This window comes from Myotis nattereri (genome assembly GCF_964212035.1).
Source record: "Myotis nattereri genome assembly, chromosome: 2".
NCBI lineage: Eukaryota > Metazoa > Chordata > Mammalia > Chiroptera > Vespertilionidae > Myotis > Myotis nattereri.
The window spans coordinates 209,603,539-209,628,466 of record NC_138076.1 but is presented as its reverse complement, the minus strand read 5'-3'; the positions used below and the strand labels follow the sequence as shown (position 1 = coordinate 209,628,466).

The 24,928-nt window shown below is 52.4% G+C and overlaps 1 protein-coding gene across 1 annotated transcript; it reads right to left on the bottom strand.

The window, feature by feature from the left end:
- Positions 1–286: 286 nt before the first annotated feature.
- GTPBP1 (GTP binding protein 1) lies at positions 287–23,548 on the bottom strand. Its single transcript, XM_081085161.1, has 12 exons — positions 23,240–23,548; positions 20,010–20,121; positions 14,135–14,315; positions 13,241–13,589; positions 9,509–9,632; positions 8,276–8,390; positions 6,269–6,413; positions 5,961–6,143; positions 5,101–5,236; positions 4,370–4,548; positions 3,598–3,798; positions 287–2,790 (listed from the first exon to the last, which is right to left on the bottom strand). Exons 1-12 carry the CDS (start codon positions 23,429–23,431, stop codon positions 2,698–2,700), a joined length of 2,010 nt encoding a protein of 669 aa, XP_080941287.1. The 5' UTR covers positions 23,432–23,548; the 3' UTR covers positions 287–2,697.
- Between the last annotated feature and the right edge of the window lie 1,380 nt (positions 23,549–24,928).

Below are 24,928 nucleotides of genomic sequence, written 5' to 3'. Positions count from 1 at the left end.
TCACTGGAACTTACCACAGTCACAGGGCTTGGGGCCTCTGCTCTCACCCTCGGACCAGGTACATACCCTCTGCCTGTCTGCACACGTTCAAATCCTACTGGCCCCTCACGGCACAACTCACACCATCTTCCCTGTGGTACATCCCTTGGCCCCAAGCCAACGTGCACTCCCCGCCCATGTCACAGTCCTGCTGCCCTGTGCTGAGCCGGGGCCAGTCCGCAGAACAGCGGTGTGACGGAGTTAAGATGCCACCACCCCTACCACACACACAGAAGGGTCAGGGTTTGCCACTGAGATGATCAGATTAACAACTTTATTCTTCATCAACTACAAAAGGGCTGGTGTTCTGTTCCAAACGGAGAGTTGGGAGGCTGAGACCCACAGGGAACTCGGGTCGTCCCCGTGGAGGACAGTGAAACGCTGCACTCGGTCTGCCCTGCAACAGGTGTGGCCCGGCGGCCACACGGATCCAAACCAGCCTCCCGAGCATCTGAGGCCAGAGGCCAGGGGGCGGCCACGGCTTCCTAACATCCAGTGGTTATGCTCACAGGGGCCGAAGAGTTCCAACAAAACCAGGCACCGCCTGCTCGAAGGCCTACCATGGCCACGCCCAGGGAAATACCAGTTCCACAGCACCCGCAAGGGGACAGAGCAGGGCGCTCAACACTGGAGCCCTCTGATTACCAAGGATTCCGTGGGCAGCAGCCCTGCAAGCAGAATGAGCCAAAAAGCAAGAGGGAAACCGCCAGGAGACAAAGGAACAGGAGGGGCCAAAGGACACAGCTGAGCGGGAATGGCTGGGCCAAGGGCCAGGGTGGGAAGACCCCGCCTGCTGGTGGCACTGCGCCTCTGAGCTTGTGTCCCCACCTAGAACAATGGCGCCAATGCCACCTCCCTCAGACTATGAAGTGAGGGAGACACCTGGCACAGCCCCAGCCACACCAGACATGTCCATGCCACCTCTCTCAAGCCTGTCGCCCAGCTCGGGGCCTCTGCTATGGCCTTGGGGACCAGCGTGGGTACACGCAGCGTGCTGGGCACATGGGGCCTCACATACATCCTCAATAAATTCTGACCCCCCGGAGGCATTCACCTCTTGCTGGGGAGGAGGCAACTGAAGTCCAGAGAAGGCTGGCAACTTGTCCTGTGTCAGAGCTGGTGGGAGAGCGTGGGTGGTGAGGCCACGCCTGCCTCCCAGAATCTGGGCTCCCCCTCCCTGCCCTGCTCTCTAAGACTGGGGCTGGGGCAGGCAGGGCACCAGTGTTCTCAGTGGCAGCTCCTCCACCTGTCAACGTGGACAAGCTTTCATGTTGTGTGCTGGTCTGGTCAGTCCGTGGCCATGGGCCAGTGGTAACTAGAAACAGCGGGGAGAAGGGAGTGAAGGACCAGCAGTCTGGGAGCAGGACAGGAGAGGGGTTGGGGACAAGAGGGAGGCAAGGCTGAGGAAGGACCCAGCCAGCTGGGTGTCTGTCCCGGCCAGGACACATCTCTGCCTGTTAGTGCACCCTCAACTGAGGGCTCCAGTCCCAGCTCAGCCAGGCTGGTTCAGGGCCCACGCTGCCTTCTGGGCCCGGCCCCCGCCCCAGGCAGTTCTTCCGGGCTTCCTGCTCCGCGTGGCCTGCACCTGCCTCCCCCTATCCCAACCGGGGCTTCCAAACCTGGGGCTCAGGCCATTCCGTTGTGCCCCTGCAGCAGCCACGCTGGGGTGATGTGGCGGAGCTGTGGTGGGAGGAGGGGTTCCCCTCCCAGCCTGGCTCAGAGGAACACCCGCACCCCGCCAAAAGGAGGCGCTAGTGAGCAGGACCCTGAGCAGGCGACACCCTCTAAGTAAGTCATCAGTGCCCCAAGACCAGTAAGGTTCAAGGTCCAGGCAGGAGGCAGCCTGGGAGGCTCAGCAGGTGGCAGAGGAGCTGCCTTGAGCAGCAGGCAAACAGGCTTGTGCCGGGAAGGAAAGCCACCAGCTGTCTTTGGGTCAGTGGCACAGGCTGGAGGGAAGGGCAGGGAGGGCCCGACACCCAATCGCCTCTCCCCTCCACCATCTACAGGTTACAATGTAAGAGCTTCTGGCATTCCTGTTCGGGGGTTTAAGGAGAAAGAGGGAGGGAAGAGAGGGAGGGAAGAGAGGGAGCCAGCACGGTTGACCCTGCCAGAAGCCCCGAGTCCCAGGAAGAGGCTCCTGAGACGGAGCAGCCGCACTTATACCTGCAGCCCCCGCCCCGAGGTCGGCTCCAGAGAGGGCTCCGGGCACAGAGCAGCACTGGGAGGGAGGCCCTTCAGCTCCCGACAGCCCCTAAAGGTTCTCACAGACACACACGTGGACGGACAGCTCCTGGAGGCCGGGGCCAGCCATGGAGGAGGAAAGGAAGAGAAGACTGCCAGGGCCCTGAGTGGCCACGCACACACCCACACACGCACACACACGCACACGCACGCACGCAGGCGAGAGAGAGAAAATAAAAAGAATAAAAACTAAGGGCCCAGATGTACAAAGACTGAGTGAGGAAGAAGGCGGGCAAGAGGGCGGGAGATGGTAGTGCTCCGGAAGTCTGCCGTCGTCCTCGGCTATAAATTAGAGCCCCGGGAACCAGGGCTGGGGAATGATGAGGCTCCGGCCGTGGCCTGGGGAGGGTGGTGGCTGCTCTGGCCCATCGGATGGAGCGTGGCCAGAGCACGATCCCTTGGGTGGGAAGGAGAAACTCAGCAGCCACTGGCAGGAGTCAGGCAGGCCCCCTGGTTCTTCACCTTGTGACGCTGGCCCCCTCGTCGCCGGCCCCCACTGCTGGGCTTGAGCTGAAAGAGAAAGGAAGAGCTTGAGAAGCAGCGGGCCACGGGGAGCAGGGGAGGGGAGCAGGGTTGGGCAGCAGAGGAGCAGAGGCAGCAGATGAAGGGCAGGCAGTGTGGTCCCAGCCTCGCCTGAGCACGGCTCTGCTGGTCAGATGGAGCAAGGGCCTGCTCTGCCGGCCTGCGGGGCAGGTGGGTCACGTGGCCAGGGTATGAGCTCGGAGGAGCACAAAGGAAGTAGGAACCAAGCTTTGCCACCACTGATGGTGGGAAGGGAAAGGGAATGACGGAGCCAGAGGAAAGCGATGGGGAGAACAGAAAGAACAGGTGCAGCAAAAGCTTCCTTCTCCAGAGGCGGGTCGGCTGGAGAAAGGTTCTGAGAGGAACCTGGGACAGAGCTGGCAGGGGTGCTGAGTGACAGCCACAGTGACACAGGGCCAAGGCCACCGGCCCCTCAGGAGGGGTCACGTTGGGGGAGGGGGCACAGGAGAGCCTCTACGGCAGATTTTCAAACCTTTTGGACCTTGGCACACTCACCCCCAGACACAAACACTATTTATTCTTACTGGCAACGGGAGACTGAAATGTGGGAAACTCTCAAATGCTCATCAGGACCAATTAAACTGCTTTTATGTAGGCCGCACCTCCAAGTTTGAAAAACAGCGCCTTCAGAGGCAACTGCGCATGCTCAGAAAGCACCTGTGCCGGGGCTCTCACACGTCACCCCCACTGACTCTGTGACAGCCACACCCCATCGCCCTGCCTGCACCCGCCCGAGGTGGTCAGGGGTCCAGGACGGCTGCGAGGCATGCTCACCGTTGGCTGGAGACTGCTGGATGCAGCTGACTGTGCAGCCCCCAGAGAGCCCGCTTCGTCTCCAGGGGGAGGCACCCCTACGGCCGGCCCTCCAGGGGGGCCCCCATCTTCTCGTTTGGTCAGGGGGCCTTTTTTCGTTGACTGCATTTTAATCTGCTGAGGCTTGGAGTTCATTGGGGAGTTGTTGGTGGTTTGGAGGAGCTGCAGGAGCCAAGGGGTGAGGATGAGGCTGGAGCAGCAGGCAGTGCCATCAGCTCAGCAGCCGGCTCCCCCGCCCTCAGGGACTGCTCACTCCCAGCCTGGCTGGTCCTGGGGGCGCCCAGGTGTCCTCTCCCCATCCAGAGCTCCATCCTGTCCCTGCTCTGGCTGTTCTTCCCGCAGCCAGGGATCCTCGGCCCCTCCCACTCAGCCCAGCTCCCAGACGGGGCCCTGCCTGCCAGAGCCTGGTGAGCTGAACTCCAGGCTCCCAGACGGGCTAAGACTCCTCAGAGCATCAACTGCATCTCCAGCCTGAGGACCCTGCGGCCCTCGGAACCAGAGTCTGGGGCAGGTTTTAACTTCAGGCCCCAGCAGTGACTATCCCGGCAGCTGGAAACATCGGACGTGTGGCTATCACCCAGGAGGAATGCCCTGGTCCAGCTCTCCCGAGGCAGGGACTGGCCTTGGCCCAGCCGGTCAGGAGGTCCCGCAAGGCCTCTCCAGAAGCACCTGCTGTGCTTGCGGGCCAGTGACCCTGGTGTCTGCTGGGGGGGGGAGATCTGCCCGGCCATACCTTGGTGATGGTGCCCACGGCCTTGGTGCGGCCTTCCCGGAACACCAGCCGCTGGTCTATGTGCAGGTACTCGGGGGTCTTGATAAAGCGGAAGTGCACCGTGGCCTTGTCCCCAGTGCGTAGACAGTCCTTGTCCATGCTCAGAATGGTGGCCGTCTGCCTGATGCTCCCACAGTGCACTGCCAAGGGAGCCAGGTCAGACGCCTCGCGCCACCATTAGCCTCAGGGCAGGGGAGGCAGAGTGAAAGCATCAAATATGCTTGAGCTGTGCAGGCTAAGCCTGGGGAGGCCTAGGGGAGCCGAGTGAACGGAGGCTGCACTGAGATCTGATCGTGCCTCGAACTCACCTACCTTTTCCTCCCGTTAGACCTCACCTGTCCCTGGGACCATGGTCCTTATTCCTGAATTCAGGGCACTATGTTTGCATGTGTCTCTCTAACCTGCTGGCTTCCCGAGGGCAGGGCCCTTGCCTACCTGGCCTTTGTCCGCAGCACCTGGCAACACCTGGTCTCAGCGTGTCATTCAGCAGACACTGAGTAGGCACACAGCCAGGACTCGGTTTGTTTGCAGGATTGATAAACGCTACAGCTCGTGGGCGGAAAAGGGAGCATCACTAAGCAGGAAGGAGACCTCTTGGATGGAGCTGAAACTTGTGGGTTCGGGTCACTGGAGCACTTTGTAGAGAGCTAGAGTGGGGGGCTCCTGGGCTGGCAGCCCCGTTAGACACCTACCCATGGCCTGGTAGCGTGGGCTAATCGTGGTGGGGTGGTGGAGGACAAGGATCTCGGCCTCAAATTCCCAGGATGCTTGGGGATTCAAACGCGGGGAAACCATCACCATGCCCTTCCGGATGGATGAGCGCTTAATCTGAAAGAAAGAGGAACCCCAGACTCAGGCACAATGTGCCTTGGGGCTGCAGCCCCTGGTTCCCAAGGACTAGCCGACCTTCTGGGAATGAGGACCGCCCCACTCAGCCTTGCCCTCACTGCACCGGACCACAGGCCTTCCAGGCAGGTCTTAGCACTCTGGGGAAGCGAAACACTGCTACTCAGGGCCATGCAGGAGCGGCATTTCAGCTGGGCCGTCAAGGATGGGTAAGAGCTAAGTGGGTGATGAGGGTAAAGGCAGGAAGCAATGGTGGGAGGAACAGGGCGAGTATGACATGACTGTTGCGGGGATAGAGACAGCCTCATCTTGCTGGCTAACTTGCTTGGCGGAGAAGGTAGGTGATCCTAGAGCTGCCACTCACCCCTTCCTGGGGAAGGAGGTGGAATGGGAAGAGGAGTTGGCATGGACCCCAGTGGCCCTCAGCACAGCAGGGAGATGCCTGTCTGACCTCACCACTGAGCTCAGCACACCCTGCTCAGGATTGGAGGGTGGCAGGAGGCAGGCAGGCCTGGCTCAAGTCCCAGCTCTAGCACGTGCCACCTGTGCACTCCTGGGCATGTCACTCAGGCGGGCTCAGCTCCGTTTCCTCCTCTGCGGGTGAGGTCAGTAAGCCCTGGCTTGCAGAGCAGCCGTGAGGATGGAGACGGCCCGAGCCCAGTAAAACGCGGACTCTTAGGGGAGTTAGGGTATTATCGACGCTCACCTTCTTCAGCGCAAAGGAGGCTGTCTGGCCGCCCCGCACCTCCTTGACAGGCATGCGCTTGCGGTGGATGGACTTCACGGCGATGGACAGGAAGTTCCCCAGAGGATCCGGGCCCAGCAGCAGCGTGTCATTCAGCTTGATCAGGCCCCTGAGTGTTGTCCCTGACACCACCGTCCCCACACCCTGCAGAGAAGACCCTGGCCCCGTAAGTCTCTCCCCACTCAGCCCCTTTCCACCACACACTCAGCCCAACCCGCTGTGGGAAGTGCCCGCCCAGCCTCCCGCCCTGCTCCTCGGAGGCCACGCACCGGCACAGAGTAAGTGTCGTCAATCTGGAACTCCGCCGGCTCCTCCTCCCGGTAGCTGGTGCGGGGGGACAGGAGGTTGAGGAACATCTTCAGCAGATCTAGGTTCTCGCCTGTGACGTTGGAGATCTGGAATATCGGGCACATCCTACGTGGAGGGTGAATAAAAAGAAAGACAGGAGCTCAGGAGGCCAGCCTGGCCGACAGGATGGGAGCAGCAGGGGGGCTCCTGGGAGGGCCCCACTGCCCCTCGCCCGCCTCCCAGGGCTCTTCCCCTCTGGCCCGGCTCTAAGGCCTTCTCCTCTTACTCAGCTTTGTCTCTAAAATCGCCCCCCTTCTCTCTGTCCCTCCACCGCTGCCCCATTTCAGGCGCTCGGAACGCTTCTTCCTACAGCACACGCAGGCTTGCTTCAAGCCCTCAATCCCTTCCCATTATGGAGAAAACAGCCTGCGTCCCTCCTCCCAGCATCCTGCAGGTATTTCTCTCAAATCCCTATATTCCAGCCAGACCAGAGGACTTACTTTCTTCTAAAAGCCTGGTTCTTTATGCTCCCCTGTATTTGTCCACTCTGATCCTCCTGCCTGAACTGCTTCCCTCTGATCCAACTACCAAATCCTCTCATCCTTCAGGGCACGCCTCCCTGCTGCTGCTTCCAGGAGACCCTTCCCAGACGGACATTCACTCCTCTCAGCTCCTGAGCTTTTTGTGCCTCCGTTACATGTAACTGCCTGACTTGCCGTCATCTATCTCAAAGGCCTCTGTATCTCCACCCAGGGTTAATCAAACTCCTGGAGATCAGGAATGATATATCCCCACGGCTCCTAGAATAGTACCTGCACAGACAGGCACCAGAAAAACTCAGTGAATTAAAATGGGGGCAGCTGCCCTGGCTGGTGTGGCTCAGTTGCTTGGGCGTCATCCTGTGCACCAAAGGCTGTTGGTTCGATTTCCGGTCAGGGCACATACCCAGGTCGCAGGCTTGATCGCGGGTAGAGGATGTGCACGAGGCAGCTGATGTTTCACTCTCACATCAATGTCTCTCTCTCCCTCTCCCTTCCTATCTCTCTCTAAACACACACACACACACACACACACACACACACACACACATAATAAGAAAATAATTTTAAATAAGATAAATGGGGGCAGCTGAAATGTACCCCCTCTGCTGGTCAAATGGTGGTACTGAAGACACTGTCAGGGCAGAACAGGCCAAATGCCAGCCAGGGTCCTGTACTACAGGCCAAGCCAGAAGACAGGTGGCTCTAAGCAGCCCCAAGACTCTGGGAGAAGGAACAGAGTTATAACAAAGTTCAAAGAGTATCTCTGACAAAGGAGCTGACCACCCTGAAGACAAGGCTAGTGCCTGAGTCAACTCTGAAACCTCAATGCTGAGATGAAGAGCCTGGCACACAACCGACATCCAAGTATATTTATAGAATCGCAGGATATGTTAATGAGTAAAGGCCTAAAATGATTTGTGATTTGAGAGCTTCTGAGATACAACAGTATAAAAATATAGAATAAGTTATAAAAATGGCAGCTTTCTATTACGCAGGGACCAGGCACAGTTTCCAACCCTACGAGAGCCCCATGGAGGAGGGAACATCATTCCCATTTCACAGGCAAGGACATTGAGGTCTCGCTGGGATTCTAACCTCAGTGAGGCTAGCTCAGGGGTGGGCAAACTTTTTGACTCGAGGGCCACAATGGGTTCTTAAACTGGACCGGAGGGCCGGAACAAAAGCATGGATGGAGTGTTTGTGTGAACTAATGTAAATTCAAAGTAAACATCATTACATAAAAGGGTACGGTCTTTTTTTTTTTTTTTTTTAGTTTTATTCATTTCAAACGGGCCGGATCCGGCCCGCCGGCCGTAGTTTGCCCACGGCTGGGCAGCTCCTCAGAATCTGAGGCACCTGCCAGCCTGGGAGACCTTGTGCTGAGAGCACGAGTCCACTTCACCCCGTCTGTGCCCGCCCAGAAGTGAGTGCTCCCTAGCCTGTTACCTCTCGGAACTGAAGTTGGAGGCGGTAACGATCACATCATCCTTGCTCTGCACAAGCACAGGGATCTTCCGGCAGCCTGGCGACTTCAGCAGGCGCTGTAACAGCTTCAGGGTTTCTTAAAGGGTGAAATGAACAGAATTAGGAGACACAGGCTTCTCTTTGGCCAGGCTTTTAGGGCAAGACAGGTCCACTCATCACTGTTGCAAGCAGGAGACAGAGAATGTTAAATGCCACAATGCCTGGAGAAGCAAAAAAGAGGATCAAAACTTTGGGTGGATGCATGTTTGCTAGAGTAGAAACAGAGCACGGATGGGGCCTGTCTGCTGAGGTTACGAGTCTGAAACCATTGGATTTCTTTAATCTCTAGAAGACCCGCATCCTGTAAGTGATGGGAGAAGGCAAGTGGGGGGGAGGTGGGGGTGCGTCCACAGGGACAATGTTCTCAGAATGCTCTGCTTCCTGGGGGAAAAAAGCATCTGACAAAAGGATCTCTAGCACATTCAGATGCCTGCAGAGGTCCTCATGAGGCCCCCCCAAAGGACATCTCTCCACTTCTCTCCTACCATCTGTAGCTACGAGGGAGAAATACATGAAGGCCTAGTCCCGCTCTTGTTTTGAAGCCTTTGGTGCTAAAACATTATCAGCCTGGCCGGTGTGGCTCAGTGGTTGAGCGTCAACCCCTGAACCAAAAGGTTACCAGTTTGATTCCTGGTCAAGGCACATGCCCAGGCTGCAGGCTCAATCCCCAGTAGGGAGCGTGCAGTTAACAGCCAATCTTTGATGTTTCTCTCTCATTGATGTTTCTATCTCTCTATCCCTCTCCCTTCCTCTCTTTGTAAAATAAATCAATGAAAACATATTTAAAAAAACAAACAAAAAACATTACCAGACCCCCTGCCCCAATGTTGCCACATTCATCCAGCTCACATGGTAAAACCCAACCCCCTCTGTCTGAGGCCATCTGAAAAGAGGTACGAGACTAGAGGCCTCAAGAATCTTGCATTTGGAACCAGAAAGAACAAAGTGCAGGGGGTAATTCTAGGCTACGCTCAGACCAAGAGCTGAACAGGGAGAAGGCAGAAGGTTCTGGGCTGATGGGAAACAAAGGCGAGGTCTGAGCACCAGATAAGGACGCTGAAGGCTCTGGGCTGAAGCCTGGCAGCAGACCACCAGGGAGCCCAGGGCGTGGCAGCCCCAGACAGAGAGACTGCTGCTAGCTGGGGCTTCACTTACCTTGCAAGATGTTAGCAGGACACATATCAATCTTGGTGACCACCACAAAAACAGGCACATTGAGTGCCAATGCCAAGCCCAGGTGCTCCTTGGTCATCCCCACGATGCCAGCATTGCTGCCCACCTGCCCCAACACAGAAAGAACTATCAGGGCAAGGGAGACAGAGGTGGCTGCTGGTGGCACAGAGACTTAACGACTGCTGACGGGAGAGCGCTCCCATCTCTGAGGCCGCCATCAGAACTGGACACAGGGGCACAAGTCTCAGGCCAGGAACTAAACGGCTACAGATGAAAGCTGGGCTGGGCACAGGCTGCTTTAACCCAATTCAGCGCTGTGGGCTAGCAAAATCCCAGGAGGCTTGGAAACAACAGAAGACAAGTCCACAGAGGGCGGAATCTCGGCGTGAAGGTGATGGAGGGTGGGTGGGAGGGAGATAATCAACCAAAGACCTTATACGCATATACGCATAACCCATGGACACAGATAATAAGGTGTCGAAGGCCTGGCATGGGGGCAGGGGCAGGCTGGAGGAGATCAACATGGAGGGGGGGGGAGGGAGTGGACATATGTAATACTTTCAACAATAAAGCTTTATTTTTTAAAAAAAAAGACAAGCCCAGACAGTCTCGGAAAACAACTGTCTAGGGTAGTGATGGCGAACCTTTTGAGCTCGGCGTGTCAGCCTTTTGAAAAACCCTAACTTAACTCTGGTGCCGTGTCACATATAGAAATTTTTTGATATTTGCAACCACAGTAAAACAAAGATTTATATTTTTGATATTTATTTTATATATTTAAATGCCATTTAACAAAGAAAAATCAACCAAAAAAATGAGTTCGCGTGTCACCGCTGACACGTGTCATAGGTTCGCCATCACTGGTCTAGGGTCATCAAAGTGAATTCAGTTTAACAACCCTGGCTCTCAGTGTCCCCATGTATAAATTGGGGGGGGGGGTAATACCCATTTTAGAGGGTCACTTGAAGTTTAAATGTCATAACATGTCAGGGGTCCAGCACGCAACTAGCATGAGTAGGTGCTCAAGCAACAGCTGCTATTATTACTGTTACTATTCCTTCCCATAATAATAAAGGTTTTTAAATATCACCACAGAGGCTGGTTAAATGAATTAGGGCACATGTGCCAAAAAAGAGGAAACTTATTTACTGATGTGGGATAATCTCTAAGATATGTTTTTAAGGGGAAAAAAGCAAGGTGTATATAGCACACTACCATTAAAAAAATGGTGACTGGGTTACTGTTGAAAAAAGCAGATGTATGACATTTGGGGAACATCTGAGAAATATAAATACTTCTGGACTAGATACTGGATGATTTAGGGAGCCCTCCTTCACCTTCTTGGTTGCAGGAACAGTAGGAGGCAGTTCTTACTTTTAGGAGCTGTGCGCTGAAGTACTTGGGGGTGAAGAGTTGAAATGTCTATAATCTACTTTCAAATGCTTCAGGCAAAAAAAACCCACACATCCATCCATGTACAAATAAGTATAGCAAAATGTCAATTGTTGAACCTGAGTGGCAAGTTTACAGTATTCATTAGACTATTCTTTCAACTTTTCTGAATGTTTGAAATTGGAGGAGGAGAATATACACACTTTTGCTGGTATGATTACAACTATCTCTGGATACATGAGAAACTGGAAATACTACTTCCCTCTGGGTGGAAACTGCACAGAGTGAGGAGGGGAGACGTTTCACTCTAAGCCTTTCGGTACCTTTTTATTTTGGTATCACATAAATTTGTGACTAAAACAAAATTGTCATGAGATTTGATCATCATAGTTCACAGATGAGCCAACTACCAATGACACAGATGCCCTATACCTGTGCTTTCAGCTACAACAAGACGCCGCCCCATCTTCCCTCCTAATTTTCCCCATTCCCTCCAACCTTTCCTATCCAACCCAGACTTGCTTTAGTTCTTCCCAACCTGGAAAAGAGAGAGCTCTATTGCTTTGAAGATCCCCCACCCTCCTGGAAATAGATTGCCATAGAATAATAATCAAATATTTAATTATTTTCTACAGAAAATTTTAATATTTGTATCTGGCCCAAAAGTCAGATAATATTTAACGTTTCATATGAGTGAAGATGTTTCCAAAAACTGGCCTTTCTCACTGTAGCTTAGTTAGAAAAGTGTTCATTTTAAACTGACAGATGTCTATACCTTTCTTTTTTTTTTTTTTTTAAATATATTTTATTGATTTTTTACAGAGAGGAAGGGAGAGAGACAGAGAGTTAGAAACATCGATGAGAGAGAAACATCGATCAGCTGCCTCCTGCACATCTCCCACTGGGGATATGCCCGCAACCCAGGTACATGCCCTCGACCGGAATCGAACCTGGGACCCTTCAGTCCTCAGGCCGACGCTCTATCCACTGAGCCAAACCGGTTTCGGCTATACCTTTCTTTTTTTATTTAATATATTTTTATTGATTTCAGAGAGGAAGAGAGAGAGGGAGAGATGGAAACATCAATGATAAGAGAGGATCATTGAACAGCTGCCTCCTGCACACCCTGCACTGGGGATCAAGCCTGAAACCTGGGCATGTGCCCCTGACCGGAATCGAACCCAGGACCCTTCAGTCCGCAGGCTGACATTCTACCCACTGAGTCAAACCGGCCAGGGCTATACCTTTCTCAATACCACCCCCATATGCCCTAAGGACCATCCACTGAAACCCCTTCTTAGAGAGAATGTTTCCTTAGCCCAGTCCAGGCTGGTCATGGCCCCTTGCAATGACCAAAGATACAGGAAATGAAACCACACTGAGCCCAAGAACCCTGGGCAGAGCCCACAGTGTTCATCCAGATGCGCCGCCTCCCTTTAGTCTCGTCTGGGGGGACTTCGCCGGAGAACCTGTGTTTGTGGACAACCTGATGGAGCTTGCTCTGAACAGATGCTGCGTTTACGACACTTATTAATGCAAGCAGCTGGAGGGACTGGGGCATGGGGAAGGGCCTCGAGGACTGGCGGAAGGAAAACGTGCTTGCTGGTTCTGTCTGAGAAAGCTGTGAAGCTGCCACCCAGGTTGTGGGCCTCACAGACCCCCCTCTGTCCAGGGAGGAAGATCAAAGGGACCCAAATACAAGCTTAGCAACATGATCCAACACAGGCCTCTGCTCCCTTCCTTTTCAGCTCCTCTACATAAATGAGCTGCTCAGAAATCCATTCCTACCAGGCTGACCGCTCTCCGGAGCCCAGGCCGGCCCTGTTCGCTGCTGCCCCCAGGCCCGGCACGGTCCCAGGCACGCAGCATCCTCTCAACATGGACACTCATTCCAGGCTCCGGAAGAGGCCCCCTCTCAGGCGCCTCTTGACTGCTGTCTGTGCTCTCCTCCATTCCTTCCCCCCGGCCCCCCTCTCTGAGGGTTCCCCCTGGTGCCACCTCCTCAAAGTAGCCCAACCCCGGAAGAAAACATTTCTAAAGGCAGTAACCCCCAGGAGAAACCCTCCTCTGTGTCTCTCCAAAAAATGAGAGGTCTGCAAATACGCTGGCTTTTCCTTAGGGCATCACTTCCGAGCCTCACCTAGGAAATCAAGTTACACCCTTGAGATGACTGTAGAGCTCAGGGGACCCTGGCAAAATTGTCATCCTTACCCAGTGTCAAAGCCCCAAACCAACAGGCTTCAGCCTCAGAACCATTTCAAACCCGTGCACACCACCACACCCTCCACGTCCCGCTGCAGCCTGCCCAGGCGCCGCACTTACCATGAGCATGCAGAAGTCAGGCAGGTGGCCTGTCATGCCAAAGACCGTGGTCTTCAGGTATTTCTCGTGGCCAGCCAAGTCAATGAAGGTGATCACTTTCGTGGATTTCTCACAAATCTTCGTCCACTCCAGGCTGCCGCCGTGGCTGTCTGGCTTGTTCACCACATTGCCTTCGCTGTCAAAGCCCAGAATGTCGTTGCCCACACTGCTGGTGCGACCAGATTCGATCTCATGTTTGTGGCGGAAGAGTTTCTGGCGGGCAAAGCCTCGGCCATTGTCCAGCTCCCCGTGTGTCAGGACCCCCAGAAGCGTGCTTTTGCCAGCATCCACGTTGCCCACTACCGCTACCCTGCGAGTACATGAAGCCACACATCCACGTGAGAGTCAGTGGGTGAGTGAAGGGAAACCCACCAACGGAGTCTGTAAGGACAGGCTTGCTCCTGAGCCTCTCCAGCTCACTGCCCCTCCTACTCCTGGGTAGCACCGTGGGAACGTGCCTGGAGGTATTCTCCAGGGCGCAGGAAGGGTTATGCAGGAGGAGCGGGGCTCCCACCACAGTGGCTTTCTCCCTGAACTCCCACTCGCTTCCCCAAGGCTGCTGGAGGGGGGCCCCAGAGCCAAGACAGGCACAGAATGCCTCCTCCATCACCCGGGTTTCTGGACTCACAGGCCGATAAGGAAGACAATGCAGCCCACAGAACGAATGGCTGGCCTCGCTCCCACTCTTCCCAAGTGGAAACAGTTAGGGATGGGGAGGTGCAGGAAGAGAGAAAGGTGCTATGGTGTCTCTGGACACTCTTTCCATGACTCAGAAGGGAAGGGGTGAAGCTGCCACGCTAGGTGTCAGAGGCTCAATCACGGCTCGTGCTGCAGGGACTCCTGAGGCCTCCTCACCTGACCTCCAGGAAGTCATTGTCTCCCACTCGTTTCCGGACCAGGTAATCACGCACGCGGCCCCCCGCTTCCTGCCGTTCCCGCAGGAGGATGACGTCGGCCTCTATCTGCTCGGCCATGCTTTTCACTGTGGCGTAGGAGGCCTCCATGTCCGCTTCACTCAGCCCGTACTCAGTCCCATCTGGTGACAAGAGCCCAGGCATCAGTGTTCCAACAAGCCAGACAGTCTAGCCCTAACCAAGGCCCCACCCTAGGCACCAGAGAACATGGCTCTCTCTATTTGACACTTTTAAAAACCTTGGGCACATGCAGAGTTAATAAATAATAGTGCCACAGGCCTCCCCATTAAGCAAGACACTCATTAATTCATTCAACAGTAATCACGGAGACTCTCCTGGGTTTAATGCCAAGCCTCATGCTGAGTCCGGGGAATACAGGTGCCCTCAGCGAGCTCACAGCCCAGTGGGAGAGACAGGAAATTAATTAATGGCAATACAGCTTGAATATTATACTATAGAACTGTACAAAGAGAATGTAAAGTTTGAGCAACTAGCACTGCCTGGGGAAGCGGAGGGCAGCTTTGCAGGGTGCTGCAGAGAAAGGAGGAAAGGTGTCCTCGGCGGAGAGGCTAAGCATGGAACATTGCAGATCACAGCACATTCAGGGACCAGGAGCAGCTCAGTGTGCTGGGGAGCAGGATGGCAAGTGGCAGGAGACCACACAAGAGGTGGAAGCGGTTAAGCAGACAGACATTAGCAGCAAAACACATGATGCACCAGGCAATAGGAAGCCTTGGGGGTTTAGGCAAGGGAGTAACATGACCCGATCGCTGCGGGTTAGAAGGATCTCTTGGGCAGGGGTAAAAAGTGTACATCGACAAGTGAGAGACCAGAAATGGGGAGCCCAGTTAGGAAGTCGTTCTCATAATCCCGGCAAGCAATAATGAGGACGGGAGACAAAGGGAAATGGGAGAGAGTTAAGGATGATTTCAGAAATAGAATTTTGACTGAGGTAGCTCCAGTGAAATGTCCAGCAAATAGATGGAAAAATGAGTCTGAGCTCAGGATGAGGAAGGGAGGAACCAATTAACCAATCATTTATTGAGAGTCTATTGATGACAATTCCCATCAATGCTTTCCACTCGATGTCATAACTTCCATAATAGCTCCTTCAGCTTCTCCTCCAGCCTCTGTCTCTGAGACACCCCTGCGCCTGCCCTAGGCTAACCCGCCAGCAGGGGCCTAATCTCTTCTACTGCCTCCCAAACACCTTGAAGCACCTTCTCGCACCCTCTCTTCCTTTTCCTCCTACTTCTTCCCGTACGGACAAGCTCAGTTATTCCTCAATTAGGAAAAGGAAACCCATCCTCACTTCCCCTGCTTGTCTACCATCTCCTCTGTTCCTCCTTTACCACCGAGCATCTCAAAAGAGTAATTGAGACTTGCTGACTATCACCATCCTACCCTGAATCTTTTAACGCTAGAAAAAACTAGCTGTCAAGTCATCAATGGCTTTCTAACCCCTCCTCCGATGCCCCTTTCTCGACCACAACAGTATTGGCCACTGCTCGCCTCCCTCCACCCTGCGTGCCGAGCGCATGAACTCTCCTGATTCCCCTCCTGCTCTCTGGCTCCTTTCTCTGTCTACGCTGTGGCTCTTCCTGCTCCTGTCCTTAAATGCCAGGCTTTTCCAGTAGCCAGTCAGGGGCCCTCTTCTCTACCCTCTGAGCATTCCCCTTGACTATCTCATACTATGGCTTCACCTGTCATTTAAAAACCTACAAATAAATAAATAAGTAGCCCCTTTCTTTCTAGCACTGTCCTCTTCCCAGGACTCTAGAATGAATTCCCAGTTGCCTGGATGACTCCTAGAAGCCTAATGTCTAAACTCAACAACCCAAGCCCCTCCCTTTAAACAACAGCACAAAAACTAACACCATTAATAAGTCACTTTAGTCCTCACTGCAACCCTCTGAGGTAAACAGAACCCAGAGAGGACTGCGAGCTGGCCGAGCGCCAAGGGGCTGTGAGCTTAGGTCTTCTGATTCCAACCCAGAGCCTTTTCCCCTGGCCGGGGTTCCGCTTATGCCAGACCAGTTCCTCCTCTCGCCTTCCCTATTTCCGAAGACAGCACCATCCTCCCAGTCAGCCCAGCGGAATACTCATCACTCCGGTCCCGCTGATTCTAGCTTCCTACCTGCCCTTCTTGCTTTGTCCCGGCTCTGCGCTTTTGGCCAACCCGCTGCCACAAGTCTGATTCAGGCCCTGATTCTACCTCAGTTACCACAACAGACCCCTAACTGGTCTTAGCAAGTCCATCTCAGCTCCTCCAGCCCATCCTGCGTGGACACAAGTCCGTGCTCCTAGAAAAAGAAGCTCTGATGTTGTCACGCCCTCGTCAAAGCCTGGGTGGGAATGGCTTCCCAGGCCCAGCAGGTTCAGTTTCAATTCCTTAGAGGTCTCCCCACTGATTCCACCCCCACCCCCACCCCCTCAGTTCTGTCCCAGTGCAAGCAACCCAGTCACCATCCCTCCCATGTTCTCTGTACTTCTCCAGCTCCACGCCTTTGCTTATGTATTTCCTCTCCTACAAAACCCACGAGCACATCTACCTATCCTGCTCACTTACGGCATTTCCACACACTACGCCTTGTGGAACAGTGTTTTGGATGCACGTCTTCCCTCACTATCCATTAGCATCTCCAGGAAAGAAGTCGAACGCAAACATTCCCAGGATCCCCCAGGGGGGATGCTTTTCCTACATGAAGTTCTTGGTCAGAGAACTTGAATTGTTCCTTGGAGAAAGCCTGCTAATCCTGCCATTCTTGCCAGATCCCCAAATTCTAGCCACTGTTTCTTGATTCTGACCCAACGAAAAGCAATGTTTTCAGGTCCTGTTCCACAGCTGGGGGCAATGACCAATAGCACCTCGTCCAGCCAGAGCTCCGGGTGGTCAAATGCCCCGTCACATTCCCCTTCTCCGCATGCACTGCAGTCCTCACGCGGCATTAGTGGAGACAGGCCAAGGGGAAGGCCGCAGCGGTCCAGATACTAAAGGCCACATTCACCCACACCTGACCCTCAGTGCGACTTCAGTCCTGGCACCTGACTTACCCGTTCTACATGCACTTCCTGCTCAACCTGATGCGAGGTTCTCCGAACTTTCAGGATAAAAGCCTGAACTCTTTGGTATGGCACTCAAGGGCCCTCCTGACTGGCACTCCCAGCCTCACACAATACACTCCTGCTTCACTGGCCCGCCACATGCTCCTCCTTGGCCGCTGCCTCTTGCCTGTGGCTGCCTCTGCGCACTCACACTGCCTTCATTCGCCCACAAAACTCCTGCTCATCCTTCAGAACCGACTCAAGGGTCACATCCTCTTTGAAGCTTTTCCTGACTCTCCACAAAGACTTCATACTCCTCCTCCTTTGTTCCCTGAACTTTTAATACAGTACGTGGCTCTTAGAAAGTTGTAACTTAATATCTGACAAATTAACAAGATTCTGCCCTCACCGGTTTGTTTCTGTGCATAGAGTGTCAGCCTGCGGACTAAAGGGTCCCGGGTTCAATTCCGGGCAAGGGCATGTACTTTGGTTGTGTGCTCAATCCCCAGTAGGGGTTGTGCAGGAGGCAGCTGATCGATGTTTCTCTCCCACTGATGTTTCTAACTCTCTATCCCTCTGCCTTCCTCTCTGTAAAAATCAATGAAATATATATTTTAAAAAATTAACAAGATTCTTTTTGACAGCAATCTCATGGCAAATCAACTATACCTGGAACCCTTAAAGAATTATTACTGCAACTATTAATAGTAGCTAACATTTATATAATGCTCACTATGTGCCAAGTGTTAACCTTCACCATGACACTACTACTCTTCCCTTTTTAAGATAACTTAGAGCCAGCAGGCAAAGTCAGACCTGCCAGACTCCAGACCCTGAACTAACTCCTGGGCCAGATTGCCCCTTTTATAAGATCCATCTTAGAGTACGAATGTGTACTTAAAGAGCACATTCCTCTATGCAGCTTAGAATGTTTAATGCCAGTTTATTCATACAAAATGTCTCAGAGGGCGGGTGGGGAAGGATGTCATTATCCTCATTTTACAGGCAAAGGATGTGATAAACAGAGGTGAGGCGCCAGGCACACACAGGAAGCAGGTGCTGCAGCCGGTCCCTGGGGCCTTGCATCTGGTTTAGTCCTCTGTTTGATGTTCAGCTTGTTTAACTAGTTACAACCTCTAAATAATTCCAGCAGGAAGGAGTCACTGTGAATCTAATACCATCCAGTTGGTAGATGCAAAGATAATGCCTGGGTGTGTAATGTGTTAATGAATGTTTGACATCTTATGCTTTGCCATGAACGGGTTAATTAGTTGTCAGCCGCCAGGGTACGGGAAAATTCACTCAGAGTCCACATTAAAGAACTGGGGGCAGAGGAAGGTGTGTTAGGGATCTGGGTCTCAAAGAACAGTCCCACCACTTGTCAAAACTGATCTAGATGTGGTTTCTTCAGCTCCACAAGCAGGAAGTGGTCTCTGATGGTTCATCCTATCACAGCAGGCCTGGTCTGTACCTGCCACAAAGATTTCAAAAAGCTAGCAATGACCCCCTAGTCACCAAATGAATGGCTTTTTCTGAACCCAACTCTCCTTGCAGTCTCTCTAGCACCTGACAATGCTAACCAACTCCCCTTCCTGACATGCAAAGGGTGATAAGACCAAAACCAAGCACTGGCAGCAAAGATGGGAAGGAAAGGATAGATAAGAAACACATTTCAAAGGAAGGCACAGCAGTAACCGGAGATCGAGCCCTTCTTCTTTGTGTCACTTCTGACCATTTCCAAATACTATTCTCTGCTGAGGTTATTTGTATATATGCTATCTTTCCTCCCTGGGACAGAGACCAGATTTTAGTATCCAAAACTACTTTGCAACAGTATCAAGCCCTTAGAAGATACTTAATAGGTATTAGCCAAATAAAGAATGATATTGAGATCTTCTCCATCTTAAACTCAGTCAACAAAGGAATTATTATCTGCCTTTACAAAGCCTACATTCACAAAGAGAACTGTTCCTTTAATGATGCACCAAGCCCTCCTGAGGCTTCCTGCAAAGATGACAGACCAGTTCTGGTTCAGGCTAAATTCATAATCATTATCAAACCCAGCTGTCATTTCAGCATAATGCCATAATGAAGATAAAGTAAGTAGGCCTTGTGTTGAAAGGATAGAGGAGGAATGACTTGAGGGGAAATACCCAGGACATAATGTGGGATTCTGTTATGGAAGCTGCCTTCCTCCAAAACAGCCCCATTACAACGGAATAAGCAGGCCGCAGTACAATAACCAGTTCCTTCCAGAATGCTACCTCGTCTACATGTCTGATGGGATCTCACGGGGAGAAGAGAGGGCTTCTGTTAGCACAACTACCCACACTGAGTGGTCAGTGTGGTCTGGGGCAAGACAGCTTTGCTGAAGAGAAGAATTCCGGTGTCTCCTCCTTACTGATATCAAGAAGGGCCACATAAGTTCTCTGCTAAGCAGACAGTAATAGCAATGGGATCTGTAAACTGGGGTGGAGGGGAAGACTAGATCTACCCAGGGAAGGCTCTACACCTGGGACAAGTTCCCTGGCTTTGTGCTTCATTCCCCTTCATGCAAATGGAGGTGGAAAAGAGGCATCTGTAAAACCGCTTGGAAAGTGAATCAAGTCAAGCATATTATGACCAAAAAGGTGGGAATGAACATGATCACATTATACTTTTATATCCTCCCAAACAGTTCTGCAGACACTGAACAAAAAAAATGGGTAAAAGATGGGAAATGTGCTCTAAATATTTTTTAAAAAACAAAGTGAAAGGAAAACTATGCTCACCTGATCCCTGCCCAATGACATATATGGTCTCTCCGCATCCCTCGTCCATCCTCTCCCACATCTGCCGAAGTAGGCTGTCATACTGCTCTGACGTAGGGCTCACTAGAACCAGCTAGAAAAGAAACCAACAGCCTTAGACCACACTTACTACAAGAGCACCACAGCCAAAGCAGGTCAACAGCCTGACCGAGGCCCTGACTGCACCCCGCAGCACCCTAATCTACAACAGCTACAAAGCCCCTCCTGCCCTCTCTGCCACTCCTTCAATAGCCTCTGAGCCGAAGGCCTTATCTGAGTTGAGTTTTATAATGACGAGTGTGAAACACAACCCACAGAAAAGAGGGTGTGAGCAGCCTGCCCCCAGCTGCTTAACAGGAGGGGAAGGACCAACAATGACTGAGAATCTGACACTGTGGGTAGAAATTGATGAGCAATGCTTCATGCCCACATGCCAAAGCCTTCTACCTACAGCTCGCAGCTCATAGGACAAATATCTAAACTGCCATGCCCTCCACCTTAGACCAATGGTTGCCATAATAACAAAAGGGTTCTGTTCCATTTTGCCTTGGCTATCTTGATTTTTTCTTTAGGAATCGGCAGTAAAAAATGCTGCAAGACTCGTCTTCATCCATCAACAAAAACACCGTTACCACTAAGATGGGCATTAGCACGATCATTTTACGAATTTGTGACAATAACATTAAAGTATCAACCGCTTATTTGGGGAGGCCATTTAACAATAGCCATTCTGTAACAATTCTTGTGTGACTTTGGACAAAGAGCTTAATCTCTCTCAGTCTCATTTTCTTCAATCTACAAAATGTAGGTAATACCACCTGCATCCTCAGGCCACGCCACTGTAAAGACCAAATACGATAACATGTAAGCATCTAGTCCAAAGCTCAATAGGTGGTAAGTACAGTTTTCTTCACAATCCTTTCCAAAAAAAAAAAAACCCAAAAAAAACCTTCTTGGATGAAACTAACCATTAACTGTTTCTCACTTTGGAAACTTTCAGAGCCTTAGATCTCCACATATAATTGTAGCAAGTGCAGAACTAACAGCTTCTAATCCTTTCCTCAAGACTCAATCTCTCAAACCATTCCTTATCTCTCTCTACATGGTCATTTTTCTTTTCGATATCACCGATATTTATATACATAAAGTTCCTCAACATCCCAGCTATGAGATGAAGAACCACTTCCCTACTCTGGAACATTAAATAAGTTGGTCAGGAAATGAAGGTATTACTCTCTTTGCAACACTGCCCTGCAATTTCCCACTGTTTTCAGGTTTCTTCAGCAACTTGACCATGAATTGACATCCAGCTGGCCTGCTTGAGTCAAGCACATCTCTTACAATTCTCCAGTTGACTCATCAGAGCTTGTACTTCTAACCTGAGTGCTGCCTGGGTCTGTTGCATCATGTCACATTGCCTCACATATATCCCCAGACCTTCCCTCTCTCCCAGCGTGGCCATCCTCATTATGGCATTAGAGGCACCAGGTAAGACCACTGGCTTCCAAGTGCTCAGCTGCCTCTAGAGAGAGAAAGAGCCACTGAAAGTTGGTTGCTTAGGTTGCAGGGACAAGTCTTCTGCAGTATGGGCCAAGTTTCATGCCATTTTGCCACCAAAGACTGTGTAAGGTCACAAACATCTCTATTGCAATTTTCCAGCAACAGGTAGGAGGGGGTACTGGTGCTCTATCTTCCATCGGCTGCTATTAAACTGCACAGGGAATGATCAGTTCTTCAGTTCACTTCATTTACTGAATAGTTATGTATTAGGCACCATACTAGGGGTCTTATAGGCATCTCTCATTTTTACAACCATCTGTACTTAAAAAAATCACGTAGCTGAAGAACTGAGAAGCCAAACTTTCCCAAGGTCACAGAGCCTTTGTAAGTGGCAGGGCAGGAAAAGAATCTGTTAAGAAAAACAAAATTCAACCAAATAAGTTTAAAGATCTAATTGGCTTTATTAGTGATTCATGAATTGTGCAGCATCCCACCTCGTAAATAAGAGACCTGCGCTGAGTAGTACAAAGTGCAAGATTCTTATAGGAAACTGGGCCAGATAAAGTTATTAGCACCCCCTGGCCATGGGCAAGGAGACACATTATGGTGGGTGTTGCTCTTCTATCAGTCAGGGACAGAGTTAGTTCATCCTGGCTCGAAGCCTGTGTTGGTGGCCAGAGCCACTCATGCATACAACCATATGTATATAGAAAGTTATTAGCAAAAGAAAATATTGTTTCAGGCCAGTTGACAGTGTTGGTGTGGAAGCGTGGCAGGGGCTCTTATGCAGGTAGCCTGTCTAGTGTCCACGAGGAAATTACAGCCCAATACTCCACACCTGGGAGGGGCTGAAACTGCAATTAAGTCTTGTTTTACTCTCAAGGGAGCAAGTGATCCCACCTCGGGTCTGCTTCTTTCTTTTCTTTTTTCTTTTTTTGCCAGAACCCAACCCTGTCTGGCTCCCAAGTTAGCATTCTTTCCATTTAGCACCTGCAAAACACAGTCACATCTTATACTTAATTGTCATCGCGCACAATGCCCAGCAGGTGGTCAGACCATAACTCCTGCCCACCTTCTCGGGAGCTCAGAGGACACGATTTGAAACGGCCTTCATTACTGCATTCATACAGGTTGTGTTCCACTCCCAGGACGGCGAGGTGACAGGTCAAGTCCCTCTTTCAATGTTGTTTTGGGTGGACTGGCAAAGTGGACACAGCTCGGACCTCCTTCTCCCCGACTGAGCCACTACTTTCTGTTTCCTTTCCCGACACCAGGAAGAGACGCCTCCCGCTTCGCTTCGGACGACCGGATCCTCCCGCGCCTCCACTCCCGCTCCCAAGCCACCGCCGACCCTCGCTGCCACGGACAGTGCAGCGGGCCCCCCTCGGTATCGGAGGAGGTGGCACCGCGCGGGGCGCTGCCAGTGTCGGGCACCCGAGTTCCACGTGGCGGAGCCGAGGGGTTGTGATCTCCCCGGGAGCCGGGCGGCGGGAGGGGGTCGGAGCCGCTGGTAGAAGGACGGCGGTGGGGGGCCGCACGGGGCCACCCATCGCTCGGGAACCCCCGGCGCTGTCCCCACCGGCAGGTGGGCGGGCTCGGCTCCTCCCGCCCCCGCTCCCGCCCCCGCTGTCGCCCGGGAAACGGCTCGGCCCACCGCCGGGCCCCCTGGGCACCTGGTCCCATTTAGCGCCGATGCCGGCGCCCGGGCCTACCTTGTTGGTGAGGTCCAGCTCCGGCTCGCCATTGAGCGCCTCGCCGTCCTCGCTGCAGTCCGAGTCGAAGCCGTCGTGGAGCCGGGCGGCAGCCGCCGCGGCCCTGGCCGCCCCCGGGGAGCTGGGCTCGGGGGCGAACATAGAGGCCGGGACCGGCGAGTCCATCGGGGAGCGACTCCGCTCCGCCGCCATCTTTAATAACTTAGGCTCATTCGTACCCGGCCTCGCGTCCCTCCCCTGCTCATTTGCCTAATCTATGCGTAGCCCCGCCCCACACCCCATCGGAATAATTTATGCGAAACTTTTTCGGCCGCGTAGAGGGCGACACCTATCTCTAGCTAAGAAACAATCGACCAGGCTTCCCAGCCACCAATCGCTGCAGCCCTTTCAAGGGCTTAATGAATAACTAATGAGGCCCAAACCCCAACAACAAATATCTGAGACGTCACGCGCCCGGATCGCAACTTGGGCGGGGCTGCACTGTGTCCACGCTACCAGCCCGGAGCCTTTCCACCAACGGGAGCAGCGGAGAGTATGACTGACACAGTAGCCATCCAATGAGGAGAAAAATACACACAACGTTTACCTTCGCCAATCTTCACGCCCCTCGTTTCCAGAGGCGGTGCTCAACTTCCAAATCTTACGGCAAAACAGTCGGCGCCCAGAGCCGTCGGATGATGGACAGGGGCAAGGCCCAATCCGGTCATCGGATAGGTCCCGCGCCTTGGGCCACCGCCCACGGAGATAGTAAACTGCTCAAGGCGCGTCCCACTCCACTCAGTGACTCGGGGCAGTCCCTGGAAGACCGCGGTCCGACCTGCTGGCCATCTCCGGGCAATTTTGATAGTAGGATTGGATCGATGCCTGGGATACTGTAGCAGCCAGAGCGAGGCAATTAATGAAACGCTGACCTTAGGGAGAATTCTCCATTCACTGTCTTCTGCGGAGAGACAGAAGAGGCAGCCAGCTTAACAGAAGCCAGAAGCACCTGTTAAAAATAGACCCAAAATGGAATCACTGTGGTAAGCTTCACCAAGACTCAATATGCAGTTTCATTCCCTCCCACGAGTGGAATTTTAAATCAATCAGCAATTTGATTGATTTTACAACCATCTGTACTTTAAAAAAATCACGTAGCTTAAGAACTGAGAAGCCAAACTTTCCCAAGGTCACAGAGCCTTTGTAAGTGGCAGGGCAGGAAAAGAATCTGTTAAAAAACAAAACAAAATTCAACCAAATAAGTTTAAAGATCTAATTGGCTTTATTAGTGATTCATGAATTGTGCAGCATCCCACCTTGTAAATAAGAGACCTGCGCTGAGTAGTACAAAGTGCAAGATTCTTATAAGAAACTGGGCCAGATAAAGTTATTAGCACCCCCTGACCATGGGCAAGGAGACACATTACGGTGGGTGTTGCTCTTCTGGTGAGGTAAGCTGCCTGAAAAGATCCCTCTGCCTTCTCGCAAAGGAAGGTGACCTAGTCTGAAACAACCCATTCTTTTAACCTCGTTGACCCACCCTCCTGCCTATAAAAACCTTCCGTTTTGTACAACTACTTGGGGCTCCCTTCTATTTACTAGATGAGTTGCCAATTCATGAATCATTTAATAAAGCCAATTAGATCTTCAAATTTACCGGGGTTGAACTTCTGTTCTTTAACACACCTCACCACATTTACGAACTGTGGA